The sequence below is a fragment of the Phacochoerus africanus genome, chromosome 4 (assembly GCF_016906955.1).
Source record: "Phacochoerus africanus isolate WHEZ1 chromosome 4, ROS_Pafr_v1, whole genome shotgun sequence".
NCBI lineage: Eukaryota > Metazoa > Chordata > Mammalia > Artiodactyla > Suidae > Phacochoerus > Phacochoerus africanus.
Window position 1 is genome coordinate 43,032,792 of NC_062547.1, and position 23,091 is coordinate 43,055,882.

The 23,091-nt window shown below is 51.7% G+C and overlaps 1 protein-coding gene across 1 annotated transcript in view; it reads right to left on the reverse strand.

Annotated features, from left to right (window-relative positions):
* OTOG (otogelin) overlaps positions 1–23,091 on the reverse strand; it is a 91,367-nt gene that overhangs the window by 57,642 nt on the left and 10,634 nt on the right. Inside the window, exons 8-23 of the mRNA XM_047774287.1 lie at positions 19,682–19,887; positions 18,446–18,576; positions 18,075–18,181; positions 17,543–17,652; positions 17,020–17,148; positions 15,501–15,609; positions 15,164–15,210; positions 14,558–14,703; positions 12,862–12,994; positions 11,423–11,600; positions 10,823–10,947; positions 9,422–9,634; positions 7,533–7,725; positions 5,876–5,950; positions 5,304–5,347; positions 3,118–3,271 (exon numbers count right to left, since the gene is read on the reverse strand). Of these exons, the coding sequence (XP_047630243.1) occupies positions 3,118–3,271; positions 5,304–5,347; positions 5,876–5,950; positions 7,533–7,725; positions 9,422–9,634; positions 10,823–10,947; positions 11,423–11,600; positions 12,862–12,994; positions 14,558–14,703; positions 15,164–15,210; positions 15,501–15,609; positions 17,020–17,148; positions 17,543–17,652; positions 18,075–18,181; positions 18,446–18,576; positions 19,682–19,887 (2,100 nt within the window). The remainder of the gene's footprint in view (positions 1–3,117; positions 3,272–5,303; positions 5,348–5,875; positions 5,951–7,532; positions 7,726–9,421; positions 9,635–10,822; positions 10,948–11,422; positions 11,601–12,861; positions 12,995–14,557; positions 14,704–15,163; positions 15,211–15,500; positions 15,610–17,019; positions 17,149–17,542; positions 17,653–18,074; positions 18,182–18,445; positions 18,577–19,681; positions 19,888–23,091) is intronic.

Consider the following 23,091-nt stretch of genomic DNA (forward strand, 5'->3'; position numbering starts at 1 on the left):
TACAAAAGAAGATTTACGAATGGCCAAACAGCACAAGAAAATGTATTCCCTATTAGTCATTAGGGAAATACAAATTAAAACCATGTTCTCATTACGGTTGTGGGAGGAAGCAGGAAAAAAAAAAAAAAAAAAAAAAGCTTGTGCTCAATCCTCAATGTTCTACCTGAAGCCACTTAACCTTTCTAAGCCTCTGTTTTTTCATGCATAAAATGGGGATAATGACACCTTCTTCCCAAGGTCACTACGAGAATTTAATTATAGACTTGGGCACACTGCCTAGCGCGCAGATACACAGTAAATATTGGTTTCTTGCCCCTTCTTTCCCTATAATTGCATCAGACACCAGCAAGGGGCTGGCTTACCACCTTCCCTGTCTCTTGCCACATCCTGGGGGTCTTTTCCTGCTGCCCACCATCCATTGCTCCCCTCTGGCCCTATACAGGCCTGCCCACATCCCTAGCACCTTCGCTGTGCCCACCGCAGACAGGAACAGGCAGAGAGGCGCTCTGACCTCTGTCTTCAAAGTGCCCTCGATCTGTGGAGCACTCTCTCCTTACCTGCTAAGGGACCCTCTCCATCCAGATCCCCTCCTCAGGGCTTATTCGCCAAAGTATGGGATTTGAAGATTTGAAGACAATGCTATCACTTGCTCACGCTTGCTCTGTGCCATCTTGTAGATAAGGAAACTGAGCCTTGGGGAAGGTAACTAATTCACCCAGTGAGTAGGGGTGGGTGGAATGGAACTCAGGCCTGACTTGAGTTTGTACTCCTAACTACTGTGCTGCACTGTCCACAGCCTGGGGCACTTGGCTCAGCACCACGACACAAAGGCATCTGCAGCAGCACAGCCCCAGACCCTGCAGTGGCCTGGAAGCAATACGCAACAGCCAGAGATTCTGAGAAACACCATGGAGAGGGGCCCAGGGACCTGGGCCAGGAAGGTCCCAGGCAGGGCTTGTTAGGGACCATATCCCAGCTCCCAAGAGAATGCCTGCCCTTCCTTTACACGTTGACACTGTAACAATTTCCCCCTTGACAAGCCCCTACAGAATGTGTATAAGCTCCTCATGGGGCATTTGATACAGCACATGAGCCGCTAGGGCAAATACCCCAAGAGATGATGGAGCATCAGCACTACGAAAAGGTAGAGGACAGGTTTCTCCAGAGCACTTGGCGGGCAGTGCCTGGCTCCCTGCAGCGTCCTCTTTGCTAAACTTCACAAGAATCCCGCATGGTGGGTGCTACTGCCCTCCATTCACAGATGTGCAAACTCAGGCTCATAACATTAAGTGACTTGTCCGATATCACCTAGCTAGTGACAAGAATTCAGCCCTCTAGACCGTGCATGCTCTTGGCACAGTGCCGGTATCTGGGTTGACGTTTGAGAGGCCTGGAGCGAAGGGAGAGGATTTGGGGACTTCCTGCTCAGACTGGTCCTGCAAACAGCCTCACAGACAAGAAAGCTGTTGCCCAAGGGGTCACACAACTTGACAAAGATCACCCAGCCCTTAGAGATCTTCACCTCCTCCCCTACCTTCGGAGCATGGGGATGGAAAAGGGATCCCCACTCTGGCTTTGAGGTCTTCTGAATTAAACTATCCCTTATGTTGGATATGGCTTTAGAATCTTGCCATTCAAAATGTGGTCCCAAGACCAGCCATGGTGGCACCTCCCAGGAGCTTGTTAGAAATGCAGAGTCTCAGGCCTAGGATTCCTCCAGACCTCACCAGGATCCCTTGTGGATGCCCCTGCCTGGGAAAAGGCAAGCGCAGGCGCATAACCCACTTTATGACTTTTGTGTAGGGGACCAGACCCCAGGCCTCACAAGAGGCAGCATGCTCTGGCCAAAGGGCAAGGTTTGGAGTAAGCAGAGTTGGTTCTGAGTCATGGATCCTTGGGCAGACAGACCACTTCCCTCCACCCTACCTTTGGCTTCAATTTCTTCATCTGCAAAATGAGAATAAGGATCTTCCCCTCCTTGCTCCCAGGGATGCTCTGAGGTTGGAGATCATTATATCAAGGTGTTTATTACAAACAATAAAACTCCAACTGTCTGTTCCTACCCTAGAGGCCCTGACTGCCTTCTCATGTCCTCTGGCTGTTGGGCCTGATCTCTGCTCAAGTAGAAGGACACAGCCCAGAACAGCCAAGTCCAACTGTTTTCTCCACCTAGACCTGAAGCAAGACCAGCATCGGAATGAGAGCTGGCAGAGCGGGGTGCTTGGTCCCTGCCGCCACCTGGGCATACAAAACACCCCACAAGGGACCCCACAAAACTCAGCTCATGCAGGTCACCCAGCTCTGATGGCAATGTCTGAGGCACCCAGGAGGGAGACTGTTTCCACTGGGTGTACTTTGTTTTTCAAGTGTTACAGAGGCCAGAGCCCTCCACCTAGTCAGCATTTTGTAGGGATGGAGGTTGAGAGCTAAACATGGGTTTTCTTTTTTCTTTTTCTTTCTTTTTTTTTTTTTTTTTTTTTTTGCTTTTTAAGGCCATACCTGCCACATATGGAAGTTCCCAGGCTAGGGGTCTAATTGGAGCTACAGCTGCCAGTCTATGCCAGAGCCACAGCAACGCCAGATCCGAGCCACATCTGTGACCTACACCACAGCTCATGGCAACGCCGGATCCTTAACCCACTGAGTGAGGCCAGGGGTTGAACCTGCAACCTTATGGTTCCTAGTTGGATTTGTTTCCACTGTGCCACGACAGGAACTCCCTAAACATGGGTTTTCCTCTCTCATGATCTTCTGCCGGTGGGACCTCCAGGGTGTGTCCCACCCCTACCCAGTAACTCCCCTTCAACATATCACTTAACCCCTTGAGATGGTAGATATTATTATTATTCCCATTTTACAGCTGAAGAGCTGAGCCTCAGAGGGGCTAGGCCCCTTCCTTGTCCAAGGTCACATGCTGGTGAGAAATAGAGGCAGGAAGGCTCCACTCCAGCTTGACTCCCCTCCCTTCTGCTCTTTCTCAGACTCCTTGCTGGTCATTATGCTGTCGCTGGCCAGCCCTGAGCTGGTGCCCCCTGCAAGGCTGTGTGAGGTTTTCCTGCCTCTCACTCCACCTTGTGGTCCCTGGTTTTGCCAGCCTTTGACAACATGGATACTTACCCTTGGGGACAGGCGCATCCTGAGAGGCAGGGGCCACGGGCTGGCACGCTGAGGTTCAGCAGCTGCTGCTCACATGTCCTCTCTCTACTCAGCTCTGGGTCAGTGTGCAGGTCACTGCAGTTCACAAAGACCTGGCCCACTGGGCAGGCAGCAGCTGGAAGGGAAGAGGCTGGTGCTGGGAGAAGCCCAGAAACTCAACAGGATGCTTGGAACACCTGGACCTGAGTGGGTTCCTGGGTGGCAGGGGTGGCCAGGGAGACCTGGGACCCGGCATCTGGGGGATGCAGGCAGAGATGGGGCTCAGATGCCTTCTCATGCCCTGGCTGCTCCTGAGTCAGTCCTTGGGTTCCCAGACACATGTCACAGTGGGCGGGAGGGGTATGTGCTGTCCCACAATAGGCCAACCACCATCGGCACCAGTTACTGGACATGTCCTTTCCACTGGGTACTATTCCAGGCCTTTCGCATGCTTTTTTTTTGCTTTTTAGGGCCGCACCTGAAGCATATGGAGATTCCCAGGCTAGGGGTTGAATCAGAGCTGCAGTCGCCGGCCTACACCACAGCCATACCGATGTGGGATCTGAGCCAAGTCTTCAACCTACATCACAGCTCACAGCAACGCCAGATCCTTAACCCAATGAGCAAGGCCAGGGATCGAACCTGCGTCCTCATGGATACTAGTCAGATCTGTTTCCACTGAGCCATGACAGGAACTCTCCACATGCGTTTTCTCATTCAGTCCTGCAATAACACTCTATAAAGTATTATTATCTCGAACTTTCCTATATAATGGAGAGAAGCCACTTTGGCTTTCAAAAGGCATGATAAGGGAGTTCCCTTTGTGGCTCAGTGGTTAACGAACCCGACTAGCATCTATGAGGACACGGGTTTGATCCCTGGCCTTGCTCAGTGGGTTAAGGATCTGGCGTTGCCATAAGTGGTGTAGGTTGCAGACATGGCTCAGAACTGGCATTGCTATGGCTGTGGTGTAGGCCAGAGGCTACAGCTCCAATTGAACCCCTAGCCTGAGAACCTCCATGTGCTGTAGGTGTGCCCCCCGCCCCCAAAAAAGACAAAAAAAACCACCTTTTTTAAAAAAGGCATGATAAGGTAAGAGAAAGGGCCCCAGAGGGACCAGGAAAGGAGCCAGGAAGAGGATAGCTGTGCCGTGTGGCAGGGTGTCCAGGGGACTTCTAACAACAGGGAAGTCAACTTCCCATTTACCTGTCCCTCTGTGACAGAAACCCACTCTCTCCCTGAGCCTTCAGTCAGGTTGGCCGTATATACTTATACTACATGAATGATCTTTTTTAGGACAATCAATAAAAGGGGGCTGAATTCCATGCCCACCCTGGGATGGGACAGAGAGAAAGGAAGAGCCATAGGAGATGAAATAAAAGTCCCAAAAGGCCAAAACCTGAAGCCAGAAACAATAAAAGGAAAGACACTTTCAAGGATATACATGATATACATGAAACGTGGCGAGAAAGTAGGAATCCAGGTCATATACAAAAGAGGAAGCGAAGGCTCAGAGAGGTGAAGTGAGTTACCTGGAGCTGCACAGGAAGGGAACACTGAGCAGGATTTGAACCCAGGGCCACCTGACTCTGGAGGCCCTGCTCTTTGCCTCCTGCCTTACGATTATCCTCCCATCCCCTCTGTGCCCACCTCCATACTTCCCCACATCCTCCGCCCAGGAGGCCCTCCCTGAAGACTCCAGCTCCTATTCTACCACCTCCAAGACCCTCATAGGCTGATCCACCACTGTGCCAGCCTGACCCCCCCCCCCACCTCTATTGCCTGTGAGGGCCTCAAAGGCCCAGCCTACCCTCCCCATCACTGTGGCCCCACGTCCAGCACTGGGCTGGACAGAGAGTCAGCCTCAGCAGACACGTGACAGTTCAAACTAAGGAAATCCAGGACCCTGCAGGATCCTGAGGCTCAGCATCTCCTCGAGAAGCAGGAGGGACAGCCACTAGAGGGGGGCTGAGGTTGTGACAGGATTTCTCGATGCCACCCTCCAAGCTGGAGCCTTTCCCAAAAGGACAAGGAATACAGAAGGCACAGCATGGTGCAGGACCTGGGGTGGGTCCTCCCCAGCCTAGGCTGTCCTTGAGGGCCCCGCCCTCCTCTCTGTAACCCCATTACCACAGAGGAGCCTCCACCCTAGCCCCAGTCACCCTTACCCGGGGCTCTGCTATCGCAGCTCATGACTCCATCCTTGCAGTGGCTGCAGAGAGAGAGAAGGGGGCGCGGGGGTCAGCCGACCCTGTCACTGCAGGGCCCAGAGACCCCAAGTCTCTGTATGCAGATCACCGCAGGGTTCAGATCGACATCCTCACTTCTGTCCCTGGCTCCCTGAGCATAGCTGCAGGGAGGGGGTCACTTGCTGGAAAGTTCTGCACAGCTGCATTTTCTTTAGTCAGCAACTTCCATTTAAAAGAAGTTGCTAACTAAAGAGAGGAGAGGGAGTTTCTGTTGTGGTTTAGCAGGTTACAAACCCAACTAGTATCCATGAGGACTCGGGTTTGATCCCTGGCCTCGCTCAGTGGGTTAAGGATCCAGTGTTGCCGTGAGCTGTGGTATAGATCGAAGACACAGCTTGAATCCCATGTTGCTGTGGCTCTGGTGTAGGTCGGCGGCTACAGTTCTGATTCAACCCCTAGCCTGAGAACCTCCATATGCCGCAAGTGCACACCTAAGAAGACGTAAAATAAAATAAAGAGAGGATAATAATGCTACTGCTGAGGGAACTCACCAGTGGCCCAGAGAAGGGATGTCACTGTCTCCAGGGGGATAATCCATTCCTTGGAAGTGGCAGGAGCACTGGTTCCTAGAAAATCCAGGAACAGAGAAAGGCGAGCCGACTCAGGAGCTGGGGCAGGACCGTCAAGGGCAGGGACCCCACCCCTGGACCAGCCAGGGGCATTCACACCCAGCATCGTTCTGAGGGCCCAGGGCCTACACCGCACGAGTTGCTAAATATTTTGAACACTTTGTCCAAGCCCTCCAAGTACATCATCTTTCTGTCCCTTACAGGGATCCTGTAAGGTGGACATCCCTGTGCTACCCCCTTTGTAGGTCATCTGAGGGCCAGGACTGTGTTTCCTCCTCACACACCTCCCATGGCACCTGCCGGTCATGGCTAAGGGCAGGCCTTGGAGCAGAGCGGTTGAGGGCAAGAAGGGACATCTGAACTCATCCAACCCCAGTGCTTCTCACCGCCTTCTCCCTCTCCAGTTCCTCCCTCCATATAACCCTCAGACGCCCCTTCCTTGGCAACACTCAGCCTCAAGGGGTGGGGGCAGGGCACATATCTGGATCTCAAGGGAGGACTCTGCAGTGTGAAAAGGCCTCTGACTGGGAATTTCCATTGTGGCGCAGCGGGAACAAATCTGACTAGCATTCGTGACGTTGCAGGTTCAATCCTTGACCTCGCTCAATGGGTTAAGGGCCCAGCCTGGCCGTGAGCTGTGGTGTAGGTGGCAGATGCGGCTCAGATCCCGCGTTGCTGTGGCTGTGTTATACGCCAGCGGCTACAGCTCCGAGTCGACCCCTAGCCTGGGAACCTCTATGCCACAGGTGCGGCCCTAAAAATTTTTTTAAAAAAGAAAGAAAAGGCTTCTAATTCAACTACACCCCCTAAAGGAGCTTCTCTCCAGCTCCCCATCATTCAGTCAAATGCGATACCATTTTACAGATGGAGGAACAGGCCTGCAGGGCACCAAGGGGCTTGTCAGTCAGCCCCGGGGTCCTGTGGGTCTCCATCCCCACCCTCCTCCTCAGCCCTCCAGCCACACTGAGAACACCCAAGGTCAGGTCTCAGGGCCTTCCCCTGCCCCTCTGCTGGGAGCACTCTTCCCTCAGGTCTCTGCTCAAATATCACCGCATCAGAAAAGCCTTCCTCCCACACTCACTTCAAATGACAGAACAGTAACCCTCCCCACCCCAGGACTCCCTGCTCCCACTCTGCTTTGTTTGGCTTTACAGCTCCTGTCACTCATTGTCTGTTTATTTGCTTATTATCTGTCTCACCGCCTAGAATGTGAGCTCCATGAGGGCAGGATGCTGAATTCTCAGAGCCTAGAAATAAATGCCTGGAACATACCAGGTCGATACAGTTTTGTGGAAGGAGAGGGGACATGAGGACGGTGACCCCCTTGACTCTGAGGGGTGGTCCTGTCTTGTGGGGAAGTCGGGCTGGAACAAAGAGCCAGAGCTGAGGAGAGAGGCCTAGGAGAGGGGTCCAGAGCGGGGCGCCCACCCCCTGACCCCCCCGTCCCCTCCAAGCTCTGCCCTGGGACTCTGCGACCAAGTATGGACATGAGAGGCCCAGTCAGACACCCAGCTTCACATGCTGTGGAGACCCCCAGCCTCACCCCCGCCTGACACACAGGTCAAGCCAGCATGCTCACCTGGGGACACAGAGGTCAGCCTGGGTGTCCAGATAGGTATCCGGTGGGCAGGCACAGCCCTCCACACACTCGTCCCCACTGAGGTCACTGCCACCTTCAACCCCACAGGCCTCAGGGCCGGCTAAGTCCTGGCAGGTTTGTCCACATGGAGCCACACAGGGGCTGTACTCCTTGGTGGCCTCACAGGACAGTGCTGCAGTGGGAAATGGCTTCGTCTCCCTCACGCCCACAAGTGTGTGAGGTGGGGTCATCATCATGCAGAAGAGAACCGAGAAGCAGAGACATGAAGACACTTGCCCAAAGTCACGCACAGCAGGTCAAGGTCAGAGTGGGGATATGAACCCAATCTGACTCCAGATTCCCACCGTCTCGCATGACACCAGAATGGCAGAGGGGCAGGGCCCCCAAGTTCAGCCTGCCATTGGTATTTCCTTTTCTCTGCAGGGCACTCGCCTTAGGTTTTGATACTGTGGGAGGAGGGGAGGTCACCACTCCCAAGAGCCCTGCGCTCACACTATCCCTCACACATGGACACACATGGACAGGTGTGTAAATGCACACACAGTGCTGCCGCTCTCGCCTCTGTGGGCTGTGAAGATCGACTGTGCTCCCTCTAGCAGCCTCTCAGGACCCTTTGTCCAGGTCTCAGGGCTGCCCTCTCCTCATCTGGCCAACATCCCACACCCCTGGGTCTCCCACAGCCTGTCAAGGCCAGTAGGACGACTGAGACTGCCAAGCCCAGCTGTTCTCACCCAGGCTGCACATCAAAGATCGAAGCCATCTGAGAGTTTTTAAAAATGCTGACACCTGCCCCTCACAGCCAGACACATCCTTTTAACTGATATTGGATGTGGCTTAGATAGGTTCCTTTTTTTTTTTAAGTTCCCATGATGATTCTAATGTGCAGCCAAGGTTAAGAACCACTAGTCCTGGAGTTCCTGTTGTGGAGCAGCAGAAATGAACCCAGCTAGTAATCCTGAGGTTGCAGGTTCAATCCCTGGCCTTGCTCAGTGGGTTAAGGAACTGGTGTTGCTGTGGCTGTGGTATAGGTCAGCAGCTGTAGCTCAGATTTGACCCCTAGCCTGGGACCTTCCATATGCTGAGGGTGCAGCCCTAAAAAGCAAAAAAAAAAAAAAAAAAAAAAGAAGAAGAAGAAGAAGAAGAAGAAGAAGAAGAACCACTAATTCTGTCCAATCAGCTCTAGAGGAACTTTGACCCAGAGAGGGACAGAGCCTTGCCATGGACACACAGCAAGTTACCTGCAGGACTAGTGTAAAACTCAGGCCTCTGACTCCCATGACAGTGCCTTTTCCATTTATTCAAAAGACATTTGCTAAAAGCTGACTCAGAGTGGGGCCCTGTGCTGGGGCTGGGGGCACAGAGATGACTAAGACTCAGGGAGGAGTGTGGCCTGGGGTGGGAATAAAAGGGGGACAGGCCAGCCCATGCCCACTGAGCCACGTGCACACGCAAACCTGAGGGCCACGGAGCCAGTGGTCTTTATTTAGCAAGTCCACTCTGGCTGCAGTGAGAAGAGGCCCTTAGGTAGCTGTGATAGGGCGGTGGCAGTGGTGTGGTGAGAACTGGCTGAATTTGGCATTGACAGGACTGCTAGGACTTGAATGTGGATTGGAGGCGAGGGTAAGAGAGAATCAGCCACGTGTCCCAGGCCCCAAGTGTCAGGCCTGGGTGAGCCGTGGCTGGGGGCCCTCAGAAGAGAACGAGAGCATGGGAGAAGAAGCAGTTTGAGAGGTAGGGGTGCAGGTCGGGGTAGGGTTAGACTGGAGGAGACTGGGAGATATCCTGGGGAGAGTTTGGGTGGACAGCTGCTCTAGAACTCTGGCTCCTCCAGCTGCCCTCACGTGGGCATACAAGCATGGGACGCTCACCACAGGCTGGCAGGCGGGTGCGGAAGTCGATGGGGAGCCCGTGGCGCTGGCACAGGTGGGCGTAGTGGGCCAGCGTGGCACACAGGCAGGGCTGCCCACAGCGGCAGGCGTCCCGACGACACTGCTCAAAGTAGGGCACGGGGCTCAGGTACACGGAGCAGGGCGCAAACAGGTCCCCAGTGAGCACGCTGCACGACTGCAGGGCGTAGGAGGCTGGAGATGGGAGGAATGGGGGAGGAGGTCAGGGGTCTGGTTTGCCTCCAGGCGTCAGCCTCGCCCTCCCTGCCCCCTCCCCCCCCCCAGCTCCGAGGACTCGGTGCACAAGAATGTGTGCGAGTATGTATATATGTGTATGTACCCAGGTGCTCAGACAGCGAGTACTCATGCCAGGCATGAATCCATGTGCTGGAAGGATCCCAAGAGGGAACCACACAGACCAAGGTCCCTGTCCTCATGCAGCAGACTTTCTGGTCAGAGACCATCACTAAACTACGCATATAGTAAATTAAGAAAGTGACAGATCTGAGGAGAGAGAGAGAGAAAGCAAGGAAGGAGGATGGGAGTCACCAGAGGGACAATGGTAATTTTTAAACCCAGTGGTCGGGAAGGCCTGAGTAGGAAGACGATGTTTGAGCAAAAACTTGAAAGGAGTGAGAGAATGAGGCACGTGTTTATGAGGAAAGAACATTCTAGGTGAAGGAATCAGCAAGTGCAGAGGTCTGGAGAGGAGACAGACCGGGCTTTGTCAGAAGAAGGTAATGAGGCCGGTGCAGATGGAGCCACAGGGATGGGGAGGACAGAGGAGAAGCTGAGATAAGGTGGATGCACACGGGGAGTGGAGGGCCTGGTGGGGCCACTGTAGAGAACCTGGACTTTTGCCCTGAGATGGGGAAGCAGGTACCAATGTGTGTGTACGTGATAGCAGTAGGATGTGAAGTTCCCTTCTGCCTGACCCCTAGCTGGAAGGGAACTCCTGTCCCCTTTCCATGGCTCCTCCTTTTCTTTTCTTTTCTTTTTTTTTTTTTTTTTTTTTTTTTTTGTCTTCTTAGGGCTGCACCTTCAGCATATGGAATTTTCCAGGCTAGGGGTAGAATTGGAGCTACAGCTGCCAGCCTACACCACAGCCACAGCAACACAGGATCCAAGCCGTGTCTGTGACCTACACCTCTGCTCACGGCAAACACCGGATCCTTAACTCACGGAGTGAGGCCAGGGATTGAACCCGCATCCGCATGGACACTACTCGGGTTGGGTACTGCTGAGCCACAATGGGAACTCCCGGCTCCTCCATTTCTGATCACTCCTGCCCAGTTTGGTCAACAGCCCCATGCCCAGGTTCCCATCGCATCTCTCTCAAACCAACTCTGACCCATCTTATCCCCCCCACTCCCAACCCCTCACCGGCTTGCAGGTGCACATCGCAGGGGTCCAGAGGGGAGCCAGAGACCAGCGGGGAGCAGGCGGACAGGGTTTTCCAAGAATTGCCAAAGAGTTGTGGGGTGCTCTCAGGCACACCTACTGGGGACCTGCAGCCACGGCAGAGCCACATTCACACATTTGCCCACGTAGCCAAGTAAACATTCAGCATCTGCCCAGGTAGGCATCTACCTGCTTGATACACGTACACACACCAAGCATGAGCACCCACACTCAGAGGTACACATATCCCCACCAAATATGTAACATTTATAGGCCTGTGCACACACCACCTGCATGCATGCATGTGCACACATACACGCACACACACAGGCAGAGCACAAATATATGTCAGATATGCCAACAGCCAAGTGGGCCTACATAGACACAGTCAAACATAACAATTATGAATGTGTGTGCAGACACACACACACACACACACATATCACACTTAATAGGCTTCAAATGGGCTTGGGGCTACACAGTGGGCTTGCCCCACCCTCACCCTCTTCATGTCAGAGAGAGAAACGGACACCACAAACCTGCCCCTGTTTGTGGGGGGTGGGGGGGGTGGGGGGCACATACAGGAAGTCGTCCTGCGTGTTGCCATTGAAGGTGCCGCAGAGGCCCACGGTGTCCTCCACCCATCGCTGGTCCACCTGCAGGTAAAGCCGCAGTCCTTCGCGGTCGTAGAGCACCCGCACACCCACGTTGGTCTTCACGCGCAGGAACACGGAGGACAGCCTCCGGATCTCAAAGGCGTCTGGGCACAGAACCAGAGCAGGGATGTAGGAAGGTCGGACATGACACACCCCATCCACCACCTGCATCTTCTGTGCCGACCCCCATACCCAGCTCAGTCTTTGCACACAGTGAAGCTCTGCCATGGGGTTGGTTTGGGGAGCTTTGAGGAAATCCTGTCCAGGGACTCAGGGATAACTGAGTCTGGCTGAGAAATTTCTTTTTGCATCAAATGCCAGTTAAAGCTTTGCCTCTGGCTGAGAAATTTCTTTTTGCATCAAATGCCAGTTAAAGCTTTGCCTCTGGCTGAGAAATTTCTTTTTGCATCAAATGCCAGTTAAAGCTTTGCCTCTGGCTGAGAAATTTCTTTTTGCATCAAATGCCAGTTAAAGCTTTGCCTCCCTAGGAACCGGGATATTTCCCTCTCTAGCAAAGGAGAACTCTTTAACTCCCTTTTTCACAGTGGCCACCAGGAAGCTCACAACATGATTTTAGATTAAATTGTAGCAATTTAAAATTTTCAATTCAATTGTAGTGAATTTTATACCTTTTGCGGCTTGCATCTTTTTTGGCCTCCTTATACCCCTTGCACTGCCACTCTTAGTCTTGAGGCCTTATTCTTTCTCTTTTTCTTTTTAATTTTCTCTGGTATTATTTTATTTCTTAGTAGTTTTGCCAGAGTTCCCATCACGGCTCAGCTATTAACGAATCTGACTAGCATCCATGAGGATGCAGGTTCAATCCCTGGCCTGGCTCAGGGGGTTAAGGATCCAGCATTGCCGTGACCTGTGGTGTAGGTCATAGACAAGGCTCAGATCATGCGTTTCTGTGGCTGTGGCATAGGCCAGCAGCTACAGCTCTGATTCAACTCCTAGCCTGGGAACCTCCATATGCCTCGGGTGTGGCCCTAAAAAGCACCCCCCCCCAAAAAAAAAAGGTAGTTTTGCAATTTTTGTTAGATGCACGAAAGCACATCCCTTATGAAATCAGGATAATAATTAATTGACAATGAGACTAGGGCTGGAAGACAGTTCCATTCATATCCTAATGCTAGGAGAAGCCATCATACTGCTATGAAGCCTACTGTCAAGTTGGGGTGGGAACAAAAACAATTTTACAAGTCAAGAGCCCCTGTTCCTGGGAAAAAGGTGCCCTCCTGGCCTGATTCACCCAGGACTAGAATGTGAACTCTTGCCCACACGGCAGTGCCTTTGGCCAGAGGAGCCTGGAAAAAGAGCCTGGGCCCCCAGCTTCCAACTAGCTCTCATCCATCAGAGCCGTACCATCTGTGTAGGGTGGGGTGACCTTGTACTGGTCAAACAGAAGGACATCCCCCGCTTGGGTCAAGGTCACCTGCCGCCGAGGGTCCTGATGTAGAATCACTGATACTGACTGAACACAGACTCCATCCTGGTTCTAGAGAGAGAGGAAGGCCAAGGCAGAGTTAGTCTGTCTTCCTGCTTGTCTCAGAAGAGCCCTCCAAAGGCAGGGATTTCAGCAGAGTTTGAGGCCAGGGGCAGGCCTCATAGAGACAGAGACCCAAAGGACATCAGGGGTCTTCTAACCAAATGCTTTCCTCTGGGGACTGGGAAGGCAGAGGCACAGACTGGAGAAGGTTAGTGGTAGAACTGGGGTCATACAAATAAAAATGATAGTCAATTCTCAGGTGATGACAGAACAGAGATGGACCCCAGATGGTCCAGAGTCTAGCCTCAGAAACACTGGCCTCCCTACTTGACTGCAAACCAGGACTAATTTAATTTCATCCCTTAAGGGATGTTGACACAGCTCTTTCCGTGTGTCACACCCTGCAGAGTATCAAGCTCCACTCATAAGCAAGCAGGAGTTGAGCTAATAATTCTCTGGGCCTCAAATGTCTCATCTCTGAAATGGGTAGTTCGCATTGGACCCATTCAGACCGATCTGCCACAGAAAAACGGTCACACACGCATGATGAAAATGATAGATACGGTCCCCGCCCTCATTTAGGACACAATTTGTATGGGATCCAGACATGAAATAAGTGATTACAAAGTTGGTTAATTACTATTGTGATCAGTGCTGCAAACAGGTGTGGGGTGATAGGAAAGCATATAGGGAGGGGATGAAATTTAGTTTGCAGAGATAGGAAAGGTCATCCTAGGAAATGATAATGATAATATAAAAATAATCAGGGAGTTTCCGTTGTGGCACAGTGGAAATGAATCTGACTAGTATCCATGAGTTGCTGGTTCAATCCCTGGCCTCGCTCAGTGGGTTAAGGATCCAGCATTGCCGTGAGCTGTGGTGTAGGTCACAGGCATGGCTTGGATCCCACTTTGCAGTGGCTGTGGTGTAGGCTGGCAGCTGTAGCTCCGATTCTACCCCTAGTCTGGGAACCCCCATATGTCATGGGTGCAGCCCTAAAAAGATAAAAGACAAAAAAGTTTTAAAAAGATAACCTTGTCTGATCCATCTCTTCCTTCCACCCAAAGTCCCGGTGAAACAATAACGGGGGAAAGAAAGATCTACTCTGTCCTCTCTGCGTTGTCACAGCTCTTATAACACAGCAGGTTATAGGGATCCCTTGTCTACCCCATTCACCAAACTATAAGGCCCAAGAGAGTAGAACTAGGTCTAATTCATCCTAGCCTCCAAGACTCAACACAGCTTCTGCACACACAGATGTTCAGTATATGCTGAATGAGTGAATGAATGAATACAGAGACACCAAAGGTATAATCCAAAGAAGCAGAGAAGATTAAGTCGAGTTAGACCCACACTAGAGATTTTTTTTTTAAACACTGAGACCCAGGAAAGGGACGTGACTCTCGGCTAGCAGATGGTCTGGAGCCGGAACCCAATCTGCTGCCCGCTGGCTCTGTCCAGAAAGAATGGGCAGCAGGGTGAGGGGGCTGTGGAAGGACCTGAGGCCCAGTCTCTCTAGCAGGTGGAGGCCAGGGGGCGCTGGCTGGATCAGCCTGGGGTCCCAGCCCTTACCAGGCCACAGGGGGCATTCTGCAGTGTCACTGTGAAGGTGCCCGAGGAGCGGCTCTTGGCCAGGATGTACTGACACGTGGCGGGGAATGTGTAGCGACGGCCATCGAAGGTTGTGAAGTGGATGTCGCCAGTCACGGAACACTCGGCTGAGGGGCAGAGAGAGGCAGCTGAGCCAGGGGAGCTGGCCCATGGGGACTGCCTCTGCCCCGCAGCTCTGAGCATGAGGAGGAGAGACAGCACCCTGTGCCCAGGAATCAGGGCAGTGTCTGGAGCCCTGGCTTTCCCTTTAAGAGCTCTGGTCACTGGGAAGATGTGGCCCTGCCTCCCCCCCCGCCCCCAGGCCTGTCTAAAGGGAAACCAGTCTTGGTCCAAACCCCCCACACTCAGGAAGGATCCCATAAGAAAACCTCCCTGATAGGGGGTGGGGCAAAACCTCCTGATCTGGAAAAGCTGCTCCGAGGAAACGAAGAGGAGCAGGCCCGAGCTGATGGAACTGAGGGACCGCCCCCTGACCCCCCACCAGCAGGCCTGGTCCCCAGCTTCCCTGCTCTAAAAGCTGTGGGGCTAGAGGGAATGGGTAGAGTCCAAGGTGAAGGTCAGACGTACCTGGGCAGACAGATGTGCTGCACACCCACTTGCCCGCAGTGCAAGTGCTGAAACACAGAGACCAGGTAGGCAGGGGCTCACCCCACCAGGACCAGGATAGACACTGGAGGATTGCAGGGTCCACAGAGCTCCTGCCCAGCCCTCAGTCTCCCCAGCTCTAAAATGGGTGACTGATAGTCTACCCCCAGAGTGATGGATCTGACGCGATCTCCTGCATCTCAGAGAGGCTGAGTCCCCCCATGTAGTCAGGCTCCCAGGCCCTAGGTGGGCAGCCCTGATGGAAAGCCCCAGCAGTCACCCCCATGCCCCTCCTTCTTGCCCTGCAGTGGACACAGACCAGGTATTGCAGTCTTCTTTCACCACAGAGCCAACCGGGTACAGGGTCCCATGGAACTCACAGGGACACTCAGCTGGTGCCACGCAACCCCCATCTTCAAAGATCAGCCCTAGGGTGACAGCAAAGGCTCACTGACCTCACCTCTGCTTCTGTTCTCAAAACGTTCAAGGCTCTCCAGGACCTGTGATGAAGAGCCTCCTCATCCAAACTCTGACCATTAGCCCACTTTCAAACTTTCTCCCGTAGAAATGCTTGGCTCAGGCCAGATCTGAATCTCCTCTGAGCAAATAATCTCATCTCCAGACCTTTGCTCAGGGAATGACTCACCCCAAAGTGCATACTGACTAGCTTCTCCTCCCTACCTCTCAAAAGCCTGTCACTGCATCTACAACCAACATAGGTGCCGCCTCCTCCAGGAAGCCTTCCCTGACAGCCTCTCTCCAGAAATGAAGTCCTTTACCTCTTCTTGTCTGAACGCCTGAGCTGGTCCTCACCACCTTATGCCTTAGACTAGAGTCATATGTGTCAGTAGCGTATCACTGCAACCTGATTCTGATCCCTGACGTCAATGGCTGTATCTTCTTCTTTTTTTTTTTTTTTTTTGTCTTTTTGCCTTTTCCAGGGCCGCTTCCCGCGGTATATGGAGGTTCCCAGGCTAGGGACCAAATCAGAGCTGTAGTCTCCAGCCTACACCAGAGCCACAGCAACGTGGGATCCGAGCCGCGTCTGCAATCTACACCACAGCTCACGGCAACGCCAGATCCTTAACCCACTGAGCAAGACCAGGGATCGAACCCGCAACCTCATGGTTCCTAGTCGGATTCATTAACCACTGTGCCAAGACGGGAACTCCTCTTCATATTCTTTTAATCCCAACCTCCAGCCTCATCAAGTGAGCTGCACACTACAGATGTGCTGCAAGTTCATACACCACGAAAAACAGGACGCGGGTGAATGTTTAAACAGATGCATGTGTGATAAATGAATAAATGAATGAATGAATGACTTGTCCTCCTCTACACACCTTAAAAAGTTCAGTGCTGGAGTTCCCGTTGTGGCACAGTGGTTAACAAATCCGACTAAGAACCATGAGGTTGCGGGTTCAATCCCTGGCCTTGCTCAGTGGGTTAAGGATCCGGCATTGCCGTGAGCTGTGGTGTAGGTCGCAGACGCAGCTCGGATCCTGCATTGCTGTGGCTCTGGCGTAGGGCGGCAGCAACAGCTCCAATTCAACCCCTGGCCTGGGAACCTCCATATGCCACGGGAGCAGCCCTAGAAAAGGCCAAAAAAAAAGACCAAAAAAAAAAAAAAAGTTCAGTGCTGATGAAATTAAATACCCTGATGAACTGTCAAGAGCTACAGTTCTGTCCCTCCCCTCACCTCCCTTAAGCCATTCATTCATTCACTTGCTCCTTCCTTCTTTCATTCTACAGATGGGCATCCTCGGAGCCCTTGCTTCATGTCTGTCCATTCCAGGCCAGAAAGATGCTGCCAAGTACCCACACCGCCCCTAGCATACCGTCAGGGCAATAGCAGCCATCCACACAGGCTATCTCGCTATCCACGCAGGATGCCCGGGGCTGGCAGGAGGCGGGGCAGCAGGAGATGCACTCATTGTAGATAAAAGCCTTCTCCTTGCAGTGCACCACTTGGAAGGAAGGGAGCAGTATGGCCTGTCAGCCCCCTTCTGGCCCCAGCTCTACTAGGACCCACCCAGCCCCTACCCCAAGCCCTGCGTTGAGCATGAAAGGGCTTTGATTTTCCTGATCCTCTAGTTCCAGTGGGAGCACTGGGTGACAAAGAAATTAGTGAGAGCCTGAGAGACTCTGAGAACCACCCGCATCTCCCTCTGTGGCCCCAGGCCAGCCCCTCCCTCTCTGAGCCTCCCCGTTTTCCCATCTGTCACATGGGAATGGAACCTCAGGGCTTAAAGCTCTGATAACTGTGGTTCTCCTCATTGAGCTGAGGCCTGGGAAGGCCACCCACACCCTAGGACAGAGCTTGTCTGGGTCCCTCCCTGCCCACCACCAGGCTGCACCTACTGCATTGCCAGAGCTGGTTCCTCCACCCCTGCAGGGGCCAGCCTGCCTGGGCACACGCCCGGGCATACTCTGCTAGTGCCCGGCACCAAGTAGCTTCATCGCCCGCTGATCTGTGCAGGGAAATGGAGGGTCACGCTGGAAGAAGATCCAACCTGTAGCCAGCCTCCCAGATAGAGACCCTCAGGGCTCGGGGCACCGCTCCTTGCCGCACAGCTGGGAAAGGGGACCAGGGAAGGCAGCTAGGTTATCCAGACCCTAGACTGGAGATGGGAACCCCGGATTCTAGTTTCAACATGGCCCTGACTTAGGTGACCCTAAGGGGGTCAGGCCTCATTTCTGGGGCTCAGTTGAATGAGGACGGTCTGTCCCAAGTATACAGAGGAGAATTTCAGAGCTTTGGGAGGCATACCTGTAGCGCATGAGATTGTCAAACTTAGTGGCTCCTGTGCTAAGCACCCACCCAATACTGGGAGAGATCTCCCCATCACCCAATACCAACACCCCCACACACACACACTGGCTACCCACTCACTGGCAGAGATCGCTGGTACAGCTGGCCGTGAAGGGCAGAGGGCTGACATAGGCATGGCAGGCATCAAAGGGGGGCCGTAGCAGTGCCTCGCAGCGGTCATACACACCCTGGGGCAAGGCCAGAGCTGGGAGCCAGCAGGGCCAGGTACAGTCCTCTGACTTTACCAGTCCCATATAGAACCCGAACTTGGGCCCAAGAGAGAGAAAGAGGAGGGTGCAGAGGCGATGGCCAGGGTATGGGAACAAACAACCCGGGGCCCCTGCAGCCACCGACTTTCCAAGGAGTACATGGGAAACCAACCTAAGCCAGGCACAGGGTCTGTGGTTGGGGAGGACCAGAGTGGGGGGAGGGGGTCTCCCCAGGATCCAGACCTGCATGGTTCCTGGGCTCTGCTGTAGGCATGGAGGGCGAGGCAAGGTGGAGGTCGTGGGCCCTGGAGGCTGGTTGGGAGCCTGCTCCTGCCAGCTGTGCACAAACTCAGCCACATCATCTGTCAGCTTCCCTGGAGGGGAGGGCAAGCATGACCACAGGTGGCAGGGGTGTGAGGGGTGGGGAGGAGGCAGGTGGAGCTGAAGAGAGGCCAAAAGGAGGACAAGGAGGTAAAGAACCCAGCCTCCCGAGTGCCCATCCCAATCTACATTTCCCAACAGAGCCATTCTCCTGAAAAAGCTATTTGGTAGGAATGGTCAAGAAGGAGTTCCCATTCTGGCTCATCGGTAATGAAGCCGACCAGGAACCATGAGGTTGCAGTTGCAGGTTCGATCCCTGGCCTCACTCAGTGGGTTAAGGATCCGGCATTGCCGTGAGCTGTGGTGAAGGTCGAAGACGCAGCTCAGATCTAGCATTGCTGTGGCTCTGGCGTAGGCCAGCGGCTGTAGCTCCGATTTGACCCCTAGCCTGGGAACCTCCATATGCCATGGGTCCAGCCCTAAAAAGCAAAAGCAAAAAAAAAAAAAAAAAAAAAGAATGGTCAAGAATGCCCAGGACCATGTGAGTTCCCTGGAGTGGCTGCCTGCTGCTCTAATCTGAGGAAAGCAACACCTTGCAATTGAAAGAGAACGAATGTGTGAGCCTGAATGAGCTTCTGAGCCCGAATTTCCCCATATATGAAATAAGGCAAAGAGTCCTCTCATGAATGGATTGCAAATACTATACCTGATGATGCATGTAAAGTGGTCCATATGTTGTGGCTGCTCAAAGGTGTCACTTCCTTTCCTCTTGCCAGAGTCGCCATGGTTTGGCCTGAACCCTGAACTTTAACGTCTTACCACACTCTTCCTGGCTCTCCCTGGCCCTCCGCACCCCGCCATGCCCCCCACCCCCCACCCTAACACATCCCTTGCAGGGTCATTGCCAACTAGCAAAGTGCCCATTAAATCCCCACTCAACCCTAGTAGAAATTCTCATTATGACTATTTTACAGATGAGGAAACTGAGGTCCAGAGCAGTTAAAACACGCTTGGTAGGAAGGGGTCCCTGACCACTCACTGGGTCTTTAGCACCATGACCCCAGGATTCCATCCCAAGTCCCTTTCCACCCCTACCAGCCTGACCTATCCCCCCACCCCCACCAAACTCCCTTGTAAGCCACCTGCCCAGCACCTCACCATAGCTGGTCACCAGGTCGTCCTGGGGGTCGGCATTGTTGTTCCCACACAACCCGTGGGTCCAGCCCAGGAACTCTGGGCTCATTTTAATGTAGACAGCGGAGGCACCATCCCAGGCCAGCGTGAAGGCCGACTGAAGCCGCACGATGACATAGCCGGCAAGCTGCTGCAGATGCAGGCTCCCCATCACATGTGGCAGTTGGACCCTGTAAGGCACAGCCTAGAGCCTCAGGGCATCCATACCACGTCCACTAGCCCAGTCCCTTCACCCAGGACCCACCATCCCCTGTCTGCAGGAGACCACCATGCACACAGGATCTGCCTCTCCCACCAGCCACAAGTACTACAATGTCTGAGGTCCCTACTTTCCCTTCTCCTGACTTGGGTGCCTAAAAGTCCACGATTAGAAAGGGATTCTTTAGTTTTCAGAGTTTTAAAATTGCAACTTCCTTTGCTATTTGGAATCACAGAATCACAGTGAAGACAACCATGGATTTTGAGCACTGACAGTGATTTTTTTTTTTTTTTGCTTTTTTGGGCCTCACGTGTGGCATAGGGAAGTTCCCAGGCTAGGTGTCAAATCAGAGCTGCAGCTTCTGGTCTACACCACAGCCACAGCAATGCCAGATCCAAGCCAGATCTGTGACCTACACACCACAGATCATGGCAACCGCCGATCCTTAGCCCACTGAGCGAGGCCAGGGACCGAACCTGCACCCTCAGGGATACTAGTCTGGATTGTTACCGCTGAGCCACAAAGGGAACTACAGTGATGACTTTTTATATAAAAATTATTAATGTATCTTTCATTGATGGTGTTTCAATAAAGCACTGTTAGTAGAGTAAGAAAAATAATAAATAAAAAACAGGGAGTTCCCGTTGTGGTGCAGTGGAAACAAATCTGACTGGGAATCACGAGGTTACAGGTTCGATTCCTGGCCTTGCTCAGTGGGTTAAGGATCCAGCGTTGCCGTGAGCTGTGGTGTTGGTTGCAGACGCAGCTCGGATCTGGTGTTGCTGTGGCTCTGGCATAGGCCGGCAGCTATAGCTCCAATTAGACCCCTAGCCTAGGAACCTCCATATGCCGAGGGAGTGGCACAAGAAATGGTAAAAAGGCAATAAATAAAATAAAATAAAATTGCTATTTCCCTGGCAGGGATAAATCTTAAAGTGACTGAATCTGCCATTTCCTTTCTTGTAGACAAGAGAGAGGGTATTAACAGACCTCTACTTTGCTTATATTTTTGGTGGGGAGCAAGAAAGGAGTGGGAAGAGAAAAAGAAAAAGCCAAGAGAAAAGATGAATGGGAGTAAAAGAAAAGATACAGGGGTACAGCAATCTTGACACCTTCCCAGTTTTACCAGCACAGGCTCTTCTGGCCAATTTGGAATTTGGCAACTTTAAACCAGCTGAAAATCAGGAGGAAAGCAAAAGTGTCTAAGCAGCCAAAGCTGGTACCAAAAGATCCATCTCCCAATGCTTCATTCACAGGAGAAAACCCTCTGGGGCCTGTAGTTCTATACTCAGCCCCAGAAAGCTGAGTCACCCAGTTTCCAGGTCTGAAGCAGGAAATGAGAAAGGAGAGAACGGTCAGTGCAGGAAGGTCCCCCCTCAACAGCAACATGAAATGACAGTGACAGCAAGAGAAGGAAAGGCCAATGAAGAAGAGATGCAAGAAACATTTTAGAAAGGAGCACAGTCCAGGGCCTTTTGGTGTAGGAAGCTGGGTCCTCACCCCTAGCGTTGTCCCCCAGGCATCCATGAGGTCCCAACCAAGGTAAGTGACATTCAAAATGATCCCATGTCTAGAAAGCCCAGAAATAAATTCAAGTAATCTATGACAGAGGAGGCAAGAGCTTACAGTGGAGGAAAGACAGTCTCTTCAATAAGTGGCCCTGGGAAAACTGGACAGCTACATTAAAAGAATGAAATTAGGGGAGCTCCTGTCATGGTGCAGCAGAAATGAATCTGACTAGGAACCATGAGGTTGTGGGTTCGATCCCTAGCCTCAATCAGTGGGTTAAGGATCCGGTATTGCCACGAGCTGTGGTGTAGGTCACAGATAAGGCTTGGATCCTGCATTGCTGTGGCTGTGGTGTAGTCTGGCAGCTACAGATCCAATTCAACCCCTAGCCTGAGAACCTCCATATACCACAGGTGCAATCCTAAAAAAGCCAAAACAAACAAACAAACAAACAATGAAATTAGAATATCCTCTGACACCATACACAAAAACTCAAAATGGATTAAAGACCTGAACCTAAGACCAGATATTATAAAACTCCTAGAGGAAAACATAGGCAGACACTCTTTGACATAAATCTCAGCAATATCTTATTCGATCCACCTCCTAGAGTAATGAAAATAAAAACAAAAATAAACCAATGGGACCTAATTAAGCTTAAAAGCTTTTGCACAGCAAAAGGAAGCCATTAAAAAAAAATGAAAAGGCAACACACAGACTGGGAGAAAATCTTTGCAAATGAAGCAACCAACAAGGGATTACTCTCCAAAATATACAAACATCTCATAGAGCTTTATATCGCAAAACCAAACAACCCAATCAAAAAACAGGCAGAAAATCTAAATAGACACTTCTCCAAAGAAGACAGACAGATAGCCAAAAAAAAAAACCAACTGAAAAGATGCTCAACATCACTAACTGTTAGAGAAATGCAAATCAAAACTACAGTGAGGTATTACCTCACACCAATCAGAATGGCCATCATCAAAAAGTCTACAAACAATAAATGCTGAAGAGGGTGTAGAGAAAAGGGAACCCTCCTACAGTGTTCGTGGGAATGTGAATTGGTGCAACCACTGTGAAAGACAGTGTGGAGGTTCCTTAAAAAAAACGAAATCTAGACCTACTCTATGATCCAGCAATCCCATTCCTGGACATATATCTGTAGAAAACCATAATTCAAAAAGATACTTGCACCTCAATGTTCACTGTAGCACTATTTACAATAGCCAAGACATGGAAGCAACCTAAATGTCCATCGACAGAGGAATGGATAAAGAAGAGGTGGTGCATATATACAATGGAAAATTATTCAGCCATAAAAAATGAAATAATGCCATTTGCAGCAACATGGATGGACCTAGAGATTACCATACGGAGTGAGTAAGACAGAGAAAGACAAATTCATATAATATCATTTACATGTGGAATCTAATAACAAATGACACAAAAATTTATTTATAAAGCAGGAATAAATTCACAGATTTTAAAATCAATTTTACAGTTACCCTGGGTGAAACATTTGCAGGGAGGAAGAATGAGGAGGGTGGGAATAACCTCTTATACACACTCCTGTAAAAAATAGATTATTAACAAGAACCTACTGTATAGCCCAGGAAAATCTACTCAATAGTTTGTAATAACCTATATGGGAAAAAAGATTGGA